Source organism: Chiloscyllium punctatum, chromosome 6, assembly GCF_047496795.1.
Source record: "Chiloscyllium punctatum isolate Juve2018m chromosome 6, sChiPun1.3, whole genome shotgun sequence".
In the NCBI taxonomy this organism is placed as follows: Eukaryota; Metazoa; Chordata; class Chondrichthyes; order Orectolobiformes; family Hemiscylliidae; genus Chiloscyllium; species Chiloscyllium punctatum.
The window spans coordinates 61,190,808-61,208,399 of record NC_092744.1 but is presented as its reverse complement, the minus strand read 5'-3'; the positions used below and the strand labels follow the sequence as shown (position 1 = coordinate 61,208,399).

The following is a 17,592-nucleotide window of genomic DNA, read 5'->3' as shown; positions in this document are numbered from 1 at the left end:
GTTCAAAGCTTTTGGACTGTTGATCACGTCAAGACTCCATATCTTCATTTAATAGATACAGGAGAAATTCCCCTTTATTCAGCAGTATAATAATTGTAACTTTCTTCAAAAATGATGATAAATCATAATGTGGAATTATCAAAGTATTTACTGCTTTATCTCTGATGATACATCATTAAACGGCATATTTAAAGCATTGGGATTTAACTGGCACAATTCCTATAATGGTCAATAATATCACTAATAACACTGCCTGGACTGCCAACAGTTTTTGTGCAGCTCACACCAAACTATCAGACACAAGGTTAAGAAATGTAGGTCAGTGGTGGTACAGCCCAAGAACTTCCTAGTGACAGCTGTAAGTCCGGAGGTTGAAGAGAGGCACTTGGTGAAATTATAATCACCAGGGAAGCAGTACAGGGAGAACCAGTGGAGCTGCAAAGTAATAAGCCTCAGGAACCTAATGGACTTCATCCTAGGGTCTTAAATGAGATCATAGATGCTTTGGTGCTGATTTTCCAAAATATATTGAATTTTGGAAAGGTTCCATTAGACTGGAAAATAGCAAGTTCACCTCCTCAATTCAACAAGAAAAACAGGCAGGTGAACATGCGAACAGGACTCCTATCCAGAACCAAATTCTTACTCTAATCCTGAACAGACTTTTCATGGAAATTGCCCTCAATCTTTATAGTAATGCCCTTTGGGTCATTGCACAATTTGGTAATATTTATGGCTGCAAACAGATTTTCTCAAGCACAAAAAAATGACCGACTACAGGAAGGTCATTTCCTGGTGAAGTAGCATTTCATCTGTACCTCCTCCAATCTTGGCTAGTGTATTTACTGCATCCAATGTGGCCTACTCTACATTGGAGAAACCAAACACAGACTGGGTAATGGCTTACAGAAGTAGGTCTGTGTACAAGCAGGACCCCGATCTTCCTGTGGCCAGTCATTTTAACACGTCTGTCCTCAGCATGCTGCAGTGTTCCAGTGAATGACAGCGCAAACTGGAGGAACAACATCTCATCTTCAGACAGCCTCCTGGACTTAATATTGAGTTCCACGTCTTTAAATTGTGAGCCATTTCTTCCCTTGCTTTTTGCTTGTAATCATGCCCTCCCCTCCTCCATCCAGTTATTGTCCTTTGAAGTCCAACAGGAGACACAACATTATTCTGCCATGCTCACATTCCGATCACTTGATCTGAACTAGCAACATTTTTCCTCCGTCAGCACCTATACCCATTACCCCCAACCACCACCTGCACCCCTCCACCCCAAAACTATAGCATAAATTCTATCCCCTCCACACTTGACTTCACCTCTTATGAAGAGTCATCTAGACTTAAAACAATGGCTTGCTGTCTCTCCATGGATGTTGTCTGACCCACTGTAATCTCCAGCATTTGTTGCTTTCAGTACAGATGCCAGCAACTGCAGTAATTTGTTCCTTCACAATCACTGAATATTTTAGAATTTTACCTCTTGTCCAGAACCAACATCTTACTCTAACTCTGAACAGACTTTTCATGGAAATTGCCCTCAATGTTTAAAATTTCGCCCTTTGATTCATTGCACAGTTTGTAATATTTGAGGCTGTAAAACAGATTTTCTCAAGCACAAAAAATGCCCAAACAAAATAAAGATCACTTTTGACATACACAAGTCTATCAACTTTATGATGTCAAGTGTGTGGGAAGATATTAACTATTTCTGCAAATAGAATCAATGGCTCCAATAAATCAGTATTCAATATACTGACACAAAAGTAGGCTAATAAATTAGTCTTCTCATTTCATGTTCATAAAAATACAATATTTTTAGTTCTTTTGCTTAATAGTAAGATAAATTTCTAATGCTGTATCATTCCGAAGTTTTCTCTCTGACTGGTAAAAAAAAAGGGAAAATCAGCATTTTGCCCCAAATGAAATATTGTTCACCATTAGATGGATTCAATAATTTGAAAATTCCTTCAGTATCTCAATTAATATTGGACAAAATATTTTTTAAGAAGTTCCATTCCTCCACTATTTTTGAATTCCAAAACACAATAAACAGATCTTGATAAAAGCAGTTTTTAAGTACTGATTGCTTCCCTACTTCCATCTGCTGCTGGTGCAGCCCAGGAGGTGTTCAACATATCAGATACAAACTTGCTGTAACTTGCATCTAAACATTTCTCTTCATATGTCTTCAGAAGGAGATGTGAAACCTTCGCATATCGCTCATAAGGTATTCCCAGTGATGAATTCTCCATTATAGTACAGAGCACATCAACGGTAATGTTAACACCCTTTGGGTCCTGTTTATAAAATATCAAAAGAAATTATTATAGATGCCGAAAGAAAAATGCATGAAAAAGATTAAAAGAAGACATTTATATAAATGATTTGGACGTGAACATAGGAGGTATAGTTAGTAAGTTTGGAGATGAAGCCAAAATTGGTTGTGTAGTGGACAGTGAAGAAGATTACTTCAGAATTCAATGAGATCTTGATCAGATGGGCCGATGGGCTGAGGAGTGGCAGATGGAGTTTAATTTAGATAAATGTAAGGTGCTGCAATTTGGAAAGGCCAAACAGGGCAGGACTTTATACAATTAATGCTAAGTTCTGAGAAGTGTTGCTAAACAAAGAGACCTTGGAGTGTAGGTTCATATTTCCTTGAAAGATTAGTCACATATAGATAGGATAATGGAGGCAGCACGTGGTATGCATGTGTTTATTGGTCAGAGCATTGAGCATAGGAGTCGGAAGGTCATGTTGCAGCTGTACAGGATATTGGTTAGATCATTTTTGGAATATTGTGTTCATTTCTGGTCTCCCTAATGTAGCAAGTATATTGTGAAACCTGAAAGGGTTCAGAAAAGATTTACAAGGATGTTGCCAAGGAGGATTTACAAGGAGGGTTGGAGGGTTTGAGCTATAGGGAGAGGCTGAGTCGGCTGGGGTTTTTTTCCCTGGAGTGTTGGAGGTTGAGGGGTGACCTTGTAGAGGTTTATAAAATCATGTGGGGCATGGATAGGGTTAATAAAGGTCTATTCCCTAGGGTAGAGGGCATAGGTTTAATGTGAGAAGGAAAAGATTTAAAAGGGACATTAGGGGCATGCAGAAGGTCGTGCATGCATGGAATGTGCTGCCAGAGGAAGTGGCGGAGGCTGATACAATTACAGCATTGGTTTAAGGAAGCTGGATGGGTATCTGAATAGGAAGGGTTTTGAGGGATGTAGGCCAAATGTTGGCAAATGGGACGAGATTAATTTAGGATATCTAGTCGGCATGGACGAGTTGGACCAACGGGTCTGTTTCCGTGCTGTACATCTCTATGACATCTATGGCAATTGCCTATTTCAATCCCCTCCCTTCACCAAATTTATTCTTCAGCAAAGAGAAGGCTGAATATTGGAGATGTAAAAAAAAGTGTCCACTTGTGACACATCGAAAATATTGGGCAAAACAAATCAGATTTACTAGTCACTGTCTTATAAAGAATCCAGGAGAAATATCTTTGTCCAGAGAATTTGCTATCACATGACATAGTTAAGGCAAAAAAATATAGACACATTTAAAAGGAGGCTGGTAAGCATATTACAGAGGGTAGAAGAGAGATACATGCTAATGTAATCAGATGAAGCAGCATGATTAGATTAGATTAGTTTCCCTACAATGTGGAAACAGGCCCTTCGGCCCAACAAGTTGACACCGACCCTCTGAAGAGCAACCCACCCAGACCCATTCCCCTACATTTACCCCTGACTAATGATCCTAACACTACTTACAATTTAGCATGGCCAATCCACCTAACCTGCACATCTTTGGACTGTTGGAGGAAACAGGAGCACCCGGAGGAAACCCACACAGACACGGGGAGAATGTGCAAACTCCACACAGACAGTTGCCCAAGACGGGAACTGAACCCGGGTTCCTGGTGCTGTGAGGCAGCAGTGCTAACCACTGAGCCACGGTGCCGCCCCATGGAGGAGACCCCTATGGAGCATAAATACTAACATGATCCAATTGGGCCAAATAAGCTGTTTCTGTGCTAAACTCATTGTAATTCTCTATACTATTCCTTTTTCATTTGCTCCCATCTCTGCTGCTGTTCACATGAACAATAATTGATACTGGCATGCATGGTGTAGTGTGGAAGGAAATTCTGCTTCATTGTCTGTCTTGCCTTTTATCTATGGTTTGGTTTCTACCAGACCCCTTGGTGTTGATTCATTGGTAATCTTTGTCTGCAATTATAAGAACTGTTGACATAGGCATGGTTGTGTAATGGTAACGGTTTATTCACAGGATTTATATTACTATAATTGATTATACAGTGTTGCTTCTCTCTGACTCCATCTCAGATTTTTCTGTTTGTCAGCAGTATGTTAACAGGCTCTGGTTAATTTGCATTAATCCTTTACTCCGTATTCTTGATGTGGAGGTGCTGGGTGTTGGACTGGGGTGGACAAAGTTAAAAATCACACAACACCAGGTTATAGTCCAACAGGTTTATTTGGAAGACTAGCTTTCAGAGTGCTGCTCCTTTGTCAGTGCTCCAAAAGTCTGTACTTCCAAATAAACCTGTTGGACTATAACCTGGTATTGTATGATTTTTAACTTTAACATTCCCAACACATTTCACCAGGCTGCTGCTAACTGTCTGTTTGTTCTAGCTGGACAACATGACGCACAATGCACAGGAGCTGATGAAGACAGGAGGAAGGTGAGCAATCATTCCCGAGCGAAGTTCCAGAGAAAGTATTCGTAGGAACTGGAGAAGGTCAAGAACAAAAACAGACTGGAATGGATAGCACACCCTTGGGCTTTGACTCTACTTCTTTGAAAATAATTATTGACAGCATTCTTGACCTTGGTGTCTCTGAGGGAGTACCATTAGCTAATATTTGTAGTTTGGAATTTGACAAAAGGGAGATTTAGCTAAATGTAAGCATGACAAAGTGACAGTCATAATTAGTACTCCATTTAATACATTCAGCATTCACTCCCTTCACCATCACAGTGACACACACTGCAACAACTCACTAAGGCCCCTTAGACAGCATCTTCAAAACCAATGGCCAGTACCATCTAGAAAGACAAGAGCAGTAGACACATGGAACAGCACCACCTACAAGTTCCCCTTCAAGCCAGGCACCATTCTAGCTTAAAATAATATCACTATTCCTTCACTGTTAGTGGGGCATGGAGTCATAGAGATGTACAACATGGAAACAGATTTTTCAGTCCAACTTGTCTATGCCGACCAGATATCCTAAATTAATCTAGTTGCATTTGCCAGCACTTGGCCCACAGCCCTTGCTATTCATGTACCCATCCAGATATCTTAAATGTTGTAATTGTACCAGCCTCTACCACTTCCTCTGGCAGCTTATTCTATACATGCACCACCCTTTCTGCGATAAAGTTGTCCCAATGGTGCCTTTTAGATCTTGCCCCTTTCACCCTAAACCTATGCCCTCGAGTTCTGGTCTCACCCAACCCTTGTCTATTTACCCTACCCATGTCCCTAATGATTTTATAAACCTCTACAATGTCACCACTCAGCCTCCGACACTCCGACCCCAGTCTATTCAGCCTCTCCCATAGCTCAAACTCTCCAACCCTGAAACATTGCTGTGAATCTTTTCTAAACCCTTTCAAGTTTCACAACATCCTTTCTACATGACAGAGACCAGAGTTGAACACAATATTCCAAAAATGGCCTAACCAATGTCCTGTACAGCTGCAACATGACCTCCCAACTCCTATACTCAATGCTCTGATCAATAAAGGAAGGCATACCAAATGCTTTCTTACTATCCTATCTACATGACACTCCACTTTCAAGGAGCTATGAACCTGCACTCCAAGGTCTCTTTGTTCAGCAACACTCACTGGGACCTTACTATTAAGTGTATAAATCCTGCTCTGATTTGCCTTTACAAAATGCAGCACCTCACATTTATCCAAATTAAATTCCATCTGGCACTCCTCAGCACATTGGCACATCTGATCAAGATCCCATTGTACTCTGAGGTAACCTCTTTTGCTGTCCACCACACCTTCAAATTTGGCATCATCTGCCAACTTACTAACTACATCTCCTATGTTCACATCCAAATCATTTATATAAATGATGAAAAGCAGTGGAACCAGCACCACTCCTTGTGGCACTCCACTAGTCACAGGCCTCCAGACTGAAAAACAACCCTCCACCACCACCCTCTGCCTTCTGCCTTTGAGCCAGTTCTGTATCCAAATGGCTAGTTCTCGCTATGTTCCATTTGATCTAACTTCGCTAACTAGTCTACCATGAGGAACCTTGCTGAATGCCTTACTGAAGTCCAATATAGATCACATTCACTGCTCTGCCCTCATCAATCCTCTTCATTACTTCTTCAAAACCCTCAATCAAGTTTGTGAGACATGATTTTCCATGCACAAAACCATATTGACTATCCCCAATCAGTCCTTGCCTGTCCAAATACATGTAAATCATGTCCCTCAGGATTCCCTTCAACAACTTGCCCACCACCAACATCAGTCTATAGTTCCCTGGCTTTTCCTTACCACCTTTCTTAAATAGTGACACCTCGTTAGCCAGCCTCCAGTCGTCCAGCACCTCAGTTGTGACTATCGTTGACAAATACCTCAGTAAGACACCCAGCAATCACTTTCCTAGTTTCCCACAGAGTTTTAGGGCACAGCTGATCAGGTGCTGGGAATTTAGCCACCTTTATGCATTTCAAAACATTCAGCACCTCTTCCATGTAATATGGACATTTTTCAAGATGTCACCATCTATTTCTCCACATTCTGGATCTTCCATGTCCTTTTCCACAGTAAACATGGATGAAAAATACTCATTTAGTATCTCCCCCATCTTGCTGGTCTTTGAGGGGTCCTATTCTCTCCCTAGTTATCCTTTTGTCCTTAATTTATTCATAAGATCCCTTTGTATTCTCCTTAACACTATTTGCCAAAGCTATCTCATGTCCCCTTTTTGCGTTTCTGATTTCCCCCATAACAGTCCTACTGTCTTTATACTCTTATAAGGATTCACTCAATCTCTGCTCTCTGTACCTGACATATGATTCCTTCTTATTCTTAACCAAAACCTCAATGACCTCAAGTTAGTTTAGAGTTTTGAGAATTACAGAGATGGGACAATTGCTTATTGTATACTATTTAGCAATATTTAATGAAACTATTGAGTTTGAAAAAGAATAGAGGTGGATTTCGTTAGACTGTAAGGGAAACACCAAGTATATATAGAAAAGTCAGTAATATGTAGTGTTGCTAGTTTTCATGCAAGCCAAATGTGATGTTCTGGCCAGATACACAGTTATTTACACTTCAGAAAATCTTACACTCTTTATGTATACAAACTAGTACAAATAAATACCCCATGTTTGTTGTAGCACTTACCTCAAAAGCTCTGTTGTCCTTATTATATTGGACCACATCCATGAAATTTCCAGCCAATGTCTCCAAAAAATAACCAGAATCCATTTCAGATCTTATTTTAAGTTTGTCGCATAAGCTGAGAGGAAGAATAGTTTATGATTTTTAAAAAATATTCAAATTTTAAGAAAGCAAAGAGTATGGACTAAAATATCAATTTATATAAATTAATCCTATTTAGTAAATCATTAATTTTTTTTCCATGTTCAAATTACTTGGTGCTATTTTGTTAAACATCTGCCAATTTTCATTAAAATATGTGATTGCAAGCTTTTTATACTTGAGCAAAGTCAATGACTAAAGCAAAACACTGATACAGATACTAAGTGTACTTGAAGTCATCAATTGGGATTTCGGGAAAAAAAGGAGGGATGCCTAAGCCATGGAACACTCAGTAGCCTAATCCCAAAGTTACAAGACAGGGTTGTCAGAAATGACAGGTGACGTTTCTCAACCAAAGTGGTTGCGAAAAAAATCTCAAACAAAAAAACATAATTGGAAAAGCAATATATAATTATTGATGCAAGTTAAATCATGAAAATAGAAAATGAAGATACAAGTTCAATGAAATAAAAGGCACATTCACAAGAAGGCAGGAAGGTAGTGGCACTGTGGTAATATAACTGGGCCAGTTCTCCAGAGGACCTGGCTAACGCTCCAGGGACATAGGTTCAAGTTTCACCGCGACAGCTAGTGGGAATTAAATCAATTAACATGTTTGGAATTCATCTCCATAATTGTGACCATAAAACCATTGATTGTTGTAAACACTCACCTGGTTCATTAATGTACTTCAGAGTATTCAGTCTGCTGTCCTTACCTGATCTGGCCGACATGTAACTCCAGATCCAGGCAGCAATCTGGTTGACTTTTTTCTTTTCTTTTATATCTAGAAGTGCTCTTACACAAAACTGATTTTGTTTTCCGTCACCAAATCACCCATGGCAATTTTTTTTCATGTATTAACCACCACCTTTTTCCAACTGATTAATTTACTTGCAAAGCCTGTTAAGGCAGTGCATCCAGTTGATTCTTAATTGTCCTCTGAAATGGTTTAGTAGGCCACTCTGTTTAAGGGCACTTAGGTATGGGCTGCATGTGCTGGCTTTGCTAGTGAATCCCTCATCCCGTGAAAGAATAAAGAAAAAATAGGCTTTCCTTAACCCAAAACATAACTGATTTATGGGAGCACATGTAAAATCCACTGAACAATTGAAAAATAGTTAGACTTTGGCATTGGGTAGTGTTGGTGTGTGGTGGTGAATTGAAAATAGTTCAAAATGTGTGAGGAGAAGACTAACAGTAAGAAGACAATTAACCAAATAGAAATTCTAAACACAAATGCACATTTCTTTTAAAACTAAAGTGAGTTAGAAGTAAAAATAAATTTTAAAGTATGTATTGCAGCCATTAGTAAACAGGTCTGGGGCTGAATGTTTGTACCTGTATCAGAGCATGTACAGAGGTGTTTAGGTGAAAAAGTTTATATTGTTGACCAGCATGCCTATTTACTGGCACCATCCCATCTGACTGCCACTTAGTGCCAATAGGCAATGACAGCACAGAAGGGTGATATGCCTTAGCCAATGGCTATAGATGACAAATCCCCAAACCCAGCACCTGCTATTTTTGCTGGGGGAGGAGCAGTGGGGCAGGAAGTATTTCAAACATGCACACTTCACAGAATGAGCAACACACTTCAACATGGAGCTGCTTTAAATTAGAAGCAGTTTTCTGGATTTTCAAAATTTGATTTGTGGGCTTTATACATTTGAGGAAATAATCAAAATCTACCACAGTTCTTTTTGATGGAAGGTGTCCTTTGCAGAAGGTCTGGATACCCCTTTGGGAGAGGTCTGGTACTGTTTGGCGACAGTCTATGTACTCATTTGGGATTGTTAAGAATAGACATGAATCCGCATAAAAACATGGATAAGGTTTGTGGAACTGCCAAATCATTGAAATATCCTGCTCTTTAAATGTAAAAGAAAAGCGGTCTGAAATTGAATGAAAAGGGCTTGTAATTTCAATAAATGATTGTAGGCAAAGTCTGAAGGCTATCAGTATATGGTTAGTGTGGCTTGGCTACTGGACTGCTTCCACAGCCCATTAGTATCATAGTGGGAGTTTGGAAGTTAACAGTTTGACTTAAAGCTCCAAGTAGACATTAATTGATTAGTTGTTTTGACGTGCTATACCTATTTGTTGTTAAAATTTTATTAATATGCTGAATTCCTGTTGCTTTTTCAATTATAACATCGACAAAAATACATCGACACTTACAATGTTCAATGATCAGGCTTCCTTCAGAAATGTGGAGTTATACTTCCATTCTGATATTTTGATTGGAATATAGAACAAAGGGGGAAGGCAAATCATGCCCTCTTTACACAACAGTCAGCTGCTGTATTCTGAAATGTAAAGGTCCAGAATCACAAGTAGCCATTTTGACAGCTGCTGTCAAACAATAAGTACAGAAGTTAAGTGTGAAATTAGGATGCAGGAAGGATAGAGTGCCAGATGGGGACTGAGGGTAGGGTACCAGGTAAGTAGGCTCCCAGGGTGCAAGGTGGCAGAGAGCCATGTAGGTGAGCTGCCTTCTTGACCCACTAGAGGAACACCCACACGACAGTTAGGAAAGGAGTTCCAGGAATTTGGCCTAGTTGTAGTGACGGAACGGTAATGTAATTTGAAGCCAGGGTGGTTTGTGATTTGGAGGGGTATTTGAAAGCGGTGATCTTCCCTTGTATTTCTTGCCCCGTCCTTTGAGATAGCAGTGGTCACGTGTTTGGAAGGTGTGGTCAAGTGAGCTTTGGCAAATCAGTGCAGTGCATATTGCAGCATGTACACATCACTGCCAATGTACATTGGTGGTGAACAAAGTGCATGTCCAAAGGCAGCGAATGGAGTGCTAATCAAGTGGGCTGCTTTGTCTTGGATGATATTAACTTTCCTGAGTGTTGTTGGATTTGCACTCATCCAAGTGAGTGGAGAGTATTTCAACACACTCCTGACTTCTAACTTGTAGATGGTGCCCAGGCACTGGGGAGACAGGAGGTGAGTTACTAGCCGCAGAATTCCTAGCTGTTGACATATTCTTGTTGCCACAGTGTTTATCTGGTTGGTCTGGTTCAGCTTCTGTTTCAATGTCCACAGTAATTCCAGAATGCCACAGTAGACAGAAGCATTTTCAACAGCAAACCAGCAAGAAAACTTGGCTGTCAATATTACCAGATCTGCATGTGTTGCCTTTGATTATTTAATGCAGGAACTGATATGGTTGTTGCTATTATAAACAATATCATTAAAAGAAAAGGACCCCAACTGAAAATAGACATTACTTGAAAAGAAAAAATGAAGAATTTATGTCCAACATATGATCATTTAAGAGGTGTTCATGAAGGAACACTGCCCTCAAATGGAGCAAGATAAAAACTCACTTTACAGAAACACAATATAAATGTAGATATAAATGTATTTTGAATATCCAGACTCTTATAGGCATTGGTATTAACAATCTGCTGCTCTTTGCCCTTGAAATTGTAGGTATAGACATAGAGGCTCAGAATTTCCTGAGATTCAATATCACTGGCAGCAAATTCAAACTCTCGGGTAATTCTGCGAAGAGTGTAAGTAGTTTGAGACCTAAGTGTCTGGGTTGAGACCGATCATGGGGTTTTTAGATTAGATTAGATTGCCTACAGTGTAGAAACAGGCCCTTTGGCCCAACAAGTCCACACCGACCCTTTGAAGAGCAACCCACCCAAACCCCTTCCCTTATATTCACCCCTAACTAATGCACCTAACACTACAGGCAATTTAGCATGGCCAATTCACCTAACCTGCACATCTTTGGACTGTGGGAGGAAACCGGAGCACCCAGAGGAAACCCACACAGACACAGGGAGAATGTGCAAAGTCCACACAGTCAGTTGCCCGAGGCTGGAATTGAACCCGGGCCCTGTTGCTGTGAGGCAGCAATGCTAACCACTGAGCCACCATGCAGGTTCATAGTTCCTTGAAAGTGGAGTCACAAGTAGAGAGGATAGTGAAGAAGGCATTTGGGACATTTGCCTTTATTGGTCAGTGCGTTGAGTATAAAAGTTGTAATGTCATCTTACAGCTGTACAGGACATTGGTTAGGCAATGTTTGGAATACTGCGTTCAGTTCTGGTCCCCTACCATGGGAAGGATATTGTGAAACTTGAAAGGGTTCAGAAAAGATTTATAAGGATGTTGCCGGGTTTGGGGGATATGAGCTATAGGGAGAGGCTGAACAGGATGGGGCTGTTTTCCCTAGAGCATCAGAGGCTAAGGGGTGACCTTACCGAAGTTTATAAAATCACAAGGGGCTTAGATAGGGTGAATAGTCAAGGTCTTTTCCCCAGGGTTAGGGAGTCAAAACTAGAGGGCATAAGTTTAAGGTGAGAGGGGAAAGACTTAAAAGGGAATTAAGGGGTAACCTTTTCAATTAGAGTGTGGTATGTGTGTGGAACGAGCTGTCAGAGGAAATGGTTGAGGCTAGTACAATTACAACATTTAAAATGCTTCTAGTATATGGATTAGAAGTGTTTAAGAGGGATATGGGCCAAATGCTGGCAAACGGGACTAGATTAATTTAGGAAACTTGGTCGGCATGGATGAGTTGGACTGAAGGGTCTGTTTCCATGCTAAATGACTCTATGATTCTATGTACTTAATTGTTCTATGTGAATATACTTCTCAGACATTACAGGATAGAAATCAGTAGAGAGTGGTGAAGCAGATGCAATATCAGTGGATTGATTATCCAGAACCACAGGGTAATGTTCCAGGGGCATGGGCTCACATCCTAGCATAGCAGATGGTGACATTTAAATTCAATAGAGTCTGGCATTAAGACATTAGCCTAATGGTAACCATGTAACCGACTGTCCATTGTGGTGAAAAACCAACTGGTTCACTAATATCCTTTAGGGAAGGAAATCTGCCATTCTTACCTGGTCTGTCCTACATGTAACACCAGAGCCAATGGAATGTGGTTGACTCTTAATTGCCCTCTGAAATGGCTGTAGCTAGTTATATTAAACAAGGGCTGTAAAAGAAGACCACCACGCATTGACCTAGATACCAGAAGCAACAACAACTAATATAGCTGTGCCATCTATGCAAAGCCTTCTTCCCAATGTCTGAATGCTTGTGCCAAAATTGGCAGAGCTACCCCACAGACTATTCAGGCAAGAGTCTGACATAATCAGACTCACAAAATCAAACCTTACATTATCTCAGAAACCACCACAACCATTCCCACTGATTATCAGCCAGGTCCCCCTTTCTTCCATCTGATGAAGCAGAAATCTTCTACCTTGAATATCACTTAAAGGAAACATAGAGGGTGGTAAGGACACACAATTTATTCTGGGTGGGGGACTTCAATGCCCATGACCAAGAGTGACTTGGCAGTGCTACTACTGTATGAGCTGTCTGAGTCCTAAAGAACATAGTTTCTAGACTCAGTCTGCTGCAACAAGTGAGGGAACCAGCAAGAGGAAAACATCTATCTGACCTATCCTCACCTATCTAAGCTGCAGATACATCGATCCATGACAGTATCGGTGTGTGTGATCACTTTACACGCATCAAGACAAAATCCCTTCTTCACATTGAGAATACTGTCCATTGTGTTGTATGGCACTATCACTTTGCTAGGTGGGACAGAATTAAAACAGAGCTAGCAACTCAAGACTGAGTTGAGGCCCTGTGGGCCATCAGCAGCACCAGGATCTGATTCAACTACAACCTATAATCTCATGGCCAAGAGTAATCTCTGCTCAACCCCATTATTATCAAAGCTGAAAAATGTGTTGCTGGAAAAGCGCAGCAGGTCAGGCAGCATCCAAGGAGCAGGAGAATCAACGTTTCGGGCATAAGCCCTTCTTCAGGAATGAGGAAGGTGTGCCAAGCAGGCTAAGATAAAAGGTAGGGAGGAGGGACATGGGGGAGGGGCATTGGGAATGCGATAGTTGGAAGGAGGTTAAGGTGAGGATGATAGGCCGGAGAGGAGCTGGGGGCGGAGAGTTCGGGAAGAAGATTGCAGGTCAAGAAGGCGGTGCTGAGTCCGAGGGTTGGGACTGAGATAAGATGGGGGGAGGGGAAATGAGGAAGCTGCAGAAATCTGCATTCATCCCATGTGGTGGGAGGGTTCTTAGGCGGAAGATGAGATGCTCTTCCTCCAGGCGTCGTGTTGCCATGGTCTGGTGATGGAGGAGGACAAGGACCTGCATGTCCTTGGTGGACTGGGAGGGGGAGTTAAAGTGTTCAGCCATGGGGCCCATTACTATCAAGCCAAGAGATGAACCCTGGTCAATGAAGAGCACCGAAGGTCATGACAGAAGCAGCACCAAACATACCTAAAGTTGCATTGCTGTCTGGTTGAGCTACAACATAGAACTATTTGCATGTTAAACAGCATAAGCAGTATGCAATAAACAGTGCAAGGAGATCCTACAACCAATGGATCAGACCTAAACTTTGCAGTCTTGCAACGTCTTTTCATGAATGGTAGTAGACAAGAAAACAACTAACAGGAGATGGAGGCTCCACAAATATATTTTTTTTGCGATAGCGTAGGCCAGTGTATCAGTGCAAAAGACAAGGCTGAAGCATTTGCAACAATCTTCAGCCAGAAATGCCAAACGCATGATCCATCTCAGGCTCCTCCTGAGTTCTGCTGCATCTCAGTTGCCAGTCTTCAACCGATTTGATTCAATGTGATATCATAAAACTGGCTGAAGATACTGGATGCCTGTATATAGTTGTAGGCCCTATCAATATTGTCACAATACTACCAAAGATTTGTATTCCAAAACTAACCACACCCTTAGCCAAGCTATTCCAGTACATGTACAACACTGGCATCTACCCCAACAATCTGGAAAATTGTCCAGGTATGTCACTGTGCACAAAACATGCATCAACTCCAAACTGCCCAATTGCTGCCCTATCAGTTTATTCGTGATAATCTAAGTTATGACAATGGTCATTGACAGTACTATGAAGTGAGACTCAGTGTGGGTTCCAACAGGGCTACTCAACTGCTGACCTCACTACAGCTTAGGTCCAAACATGAACAAAAGAGTTGAATTCCAGAGGTATGTTGAGTGTGACTGTCCTTGACAGTTACGGCATCAAGGTGCCTATTAAATTGGGGTCAGGGGAAATCTCTCTACTGGTTTGTGTCATTGCTAACACAAGGGATGAAAGTTGTGATGGATAGAGGCCAATCATCTCAGTCTTGGACAGCACTGCAGGTGTTCCTGGGCACAACTATTTTAAGCAGCTTCAGCAATCATCTTCCCTCTATCATAAGGTCAGACGTGCAGATGCTCACTACTGATAAGCTTAATGTTCAATAACACTCACAACTCCTCAGACTAAAGCAGCCACGTGTAATGCAAAAGGACAAAGGCAACTCCAGGCTTGGGCTGATGAATGGCAAGTAACATTCATGCCACACACTTCAACCAAGCAATGACCATCTTCAGCAAGAGAGAATCTAACCATTTTCCCTTGATGCTTAACAGCATTGTCACCATTGAATCTTTCTCTAACAATGTCCTGGAAGTTATCATTGTAAAGACCATATATTTTTATTTTATTTCATTTTATTTTAGACAGTGGAAAAGGACTGAGGAAGGAATTGGTGTACATTTTGCTGAAACTCATTTAAATCATGGTTACACTGTTACTTTGAAAGCAGTGAGGGAAGGTGTAAGAGAAGACAGGATGTCACAGGGCCATGCTTATAAAGTGAGATTCATCTGGCAACAAGTAGCAGATTGGTTTGTGGAATTGTGACCAGTTGTGGATGTCAAAGGTCATCAGCCTGACAACAACTCTGATTGGCTCCTAGCAGCTGAACAGCTTACGAGTGTGAACAATACAGTGAGATGTCTTTGAACCTCTGGAAGGGGGGGGGAGATGGTGCCTCTTTCTCTCTCTCTCTGTAAAAGACAGGAGCTAAAGAAAACCAGAAGTTTTCTCCTAACAGCAACAACAGTGAAGGAAAGTTGTTACCTAAAGGAAAAGATCAGAGAACCGAAGGACTTGGGAAACAGAATGAATACCCCAATGTATCCTGAGGATGGTGCTATTGAACTGTTTACTCAGTATTTCTTTTCCTTCCTTATCCATAACACCAGTGCTTTTTTTAAAATTCCCTTGTGTCTGTCTATATGTGTAAGAGGTTAGAGTCATAGAGTCACAGAAGTCTAAAATGCAGAGAAAAGGCCATTCAGCCCATCAGGTGTGCACAGGTCGAAAACAACCACCTAACTATTCTAATCTCATTTTCCAGCACTTGGCCTGTAGCTTGTATGGCTTGGTACTACAAGCGCAAATCTAAATAAACGTTATTAGGCTTTCTGCCTCCAGCACTCTTAGAGGCAATGAGTTCCAGATTTCCACCATCCTCTGGGTTTTTTAAAATCCTCACACCCCCTTTGAACCTCCACCACGTGAATAAGTTCCTTCCTGCCTATCCTATCTATGTTCCACATAATTTTGTCCATCAAAGTCATGTTTCCCCCTCAATCTCCTCTGCTCCAAAGAAAATACTGTGGCTTTAAGAGCAGATATGAGGATCAGCTCAGAAGTGAGGATGTTTTGCTAGTGACCACATATTGTTCAAAACTGTTCACAACTCCTCAGTTACTGAAGCAATCCATTTATAAATGCAACAGGTCAGAAGCTAAGAGTCCTTGAAGAGTAACTCATTTCCTGTTTCCCTCGTGCCTGTCCACGATCTGCAAAGCACAAGTCAGGAATGTGATGGAATACTCCACACTTGCCTAGTTGGGTGCAGCTCCAACAATACTCAAGAAGCTTGACACCATCCAGGATAAAGCCGCTCATTTGTTAGCACATCATCCTCCACTTTTAATCTTCACTCCCTTCACCACCGATGCACAATTGCAGCACAATGTGCATGTCCTTCAACAGCACAGTCCAAACCTGCTACTTCTACTTCCTAGAAGGAAAAAGGCAGGAGGTTCATGGGATCACTGCCATTTGCAATTTCCCTGCCAAGTCATACACTATCCTGACTTGGAAATACATTGCTGTGCCTGGGTCAAATTCTTGAAACTCTTGCCCTAATAGCAGTCATATCCCAACACCCCAAGGACTGCAGTGGTTCAAGATGTCAGCTCATCACCACTTGTCCAGGGAAATTAGGGATATTTTATTGATTAAAAGCATTATATAAATGCAAGTGGTTTATGGACTTTGTTTGGTTCTTTCTTCCCCTATCCCTAGCCCGAGGTCTGTGACACAAACTGGAGTGCTCCAATCATTGCTGTTACAACAAAAGCTGATCACATTTTCTTCACAATGAACCCTCTTTCAGAAGTTCACAGTACATTCATTAGTATGACACCATTTGCCTGAAATTGTCGAAAAGAAATAATGAAACATTAAGTACAAATTAAATTCAATACAACTCTTATTTCAGAGACATTTTGTGCCAGTTTTAAAATAGTGTTTGAAACCAGAGCCCTCTCAAACACCTCTGGGATGAGACAATTACCACTGGGCTTGACCATTTATTGCACCTGTTTGTGTGCCGTAGAAGAAGCTCTGAAAACTAAATTAGATACATGAGCGCAAATGGGCATCTTTCAAATGCTTTTCACGTGTACTTTTTTTTATTTGCTGAGGAACTAGTTGCTGTCCTCCAACAATGATTCTATGCAACTTTTAAAAGCCATTTCCAAGTCAATTAAAATCAGCTTATGTGCAAGTGATGGACTGGCATTATGGGCTTGATTGTATACATTCTCTGTTGGCATGTTTAAAGATGGTGAAAGGGCTTGTTAAAGACCCACTTCCGATCTATCTCTCACAGGTAATGGAGATGGTGGATGGTGCAATCCTTCATGAACCTATTGAGGCCCTTAATCAGCTAATGAATCACCACGTAAGTAAATACTTCCACCCTTCCCATTCTCCCTACATGGGTTAACAGGCAGTTTTTATTCCTCCAGCTGATATGGGCAAGGGACAATGGCACAGAGCTCCTTTGGGGTAACCAGATCTCAATGGAGGTTGCTGCCTACAAGCTCATTTCTCCCTCTTTTACCCATTTTGTCCCTG

At 41.2% G+C, this 17,592-nt stretch overlaps 1 protein-coding gene across 1 annotated transcript in view; it reads right to left on the bottom strand.

Annotated features, from left to right (window-relative positions):
- prss59 (serine protease 59, putative) overlaps positions 1–17,592 on the bottom strand; it is a 51,879-nt gene that overhangs the window by 17,995 nt on the left and 16,292 nt on the right. Inside the window, exons 5-6 of the mRNA XM_072572763.1 lie at positions 7,426–7,540; positions 2,105–2,306 (exon numbers count right to left, since the gene is read on the bottom strand). Coding sequence (XP_072428864.1) covers positions 2,105–2,306; positions 7,426–7,540 — 317 coding nt within the window. The remainder of the gene's footprint in view (positions 1–2,104; positions 2,307–7,425; positions 7,541–17,592) is intronic.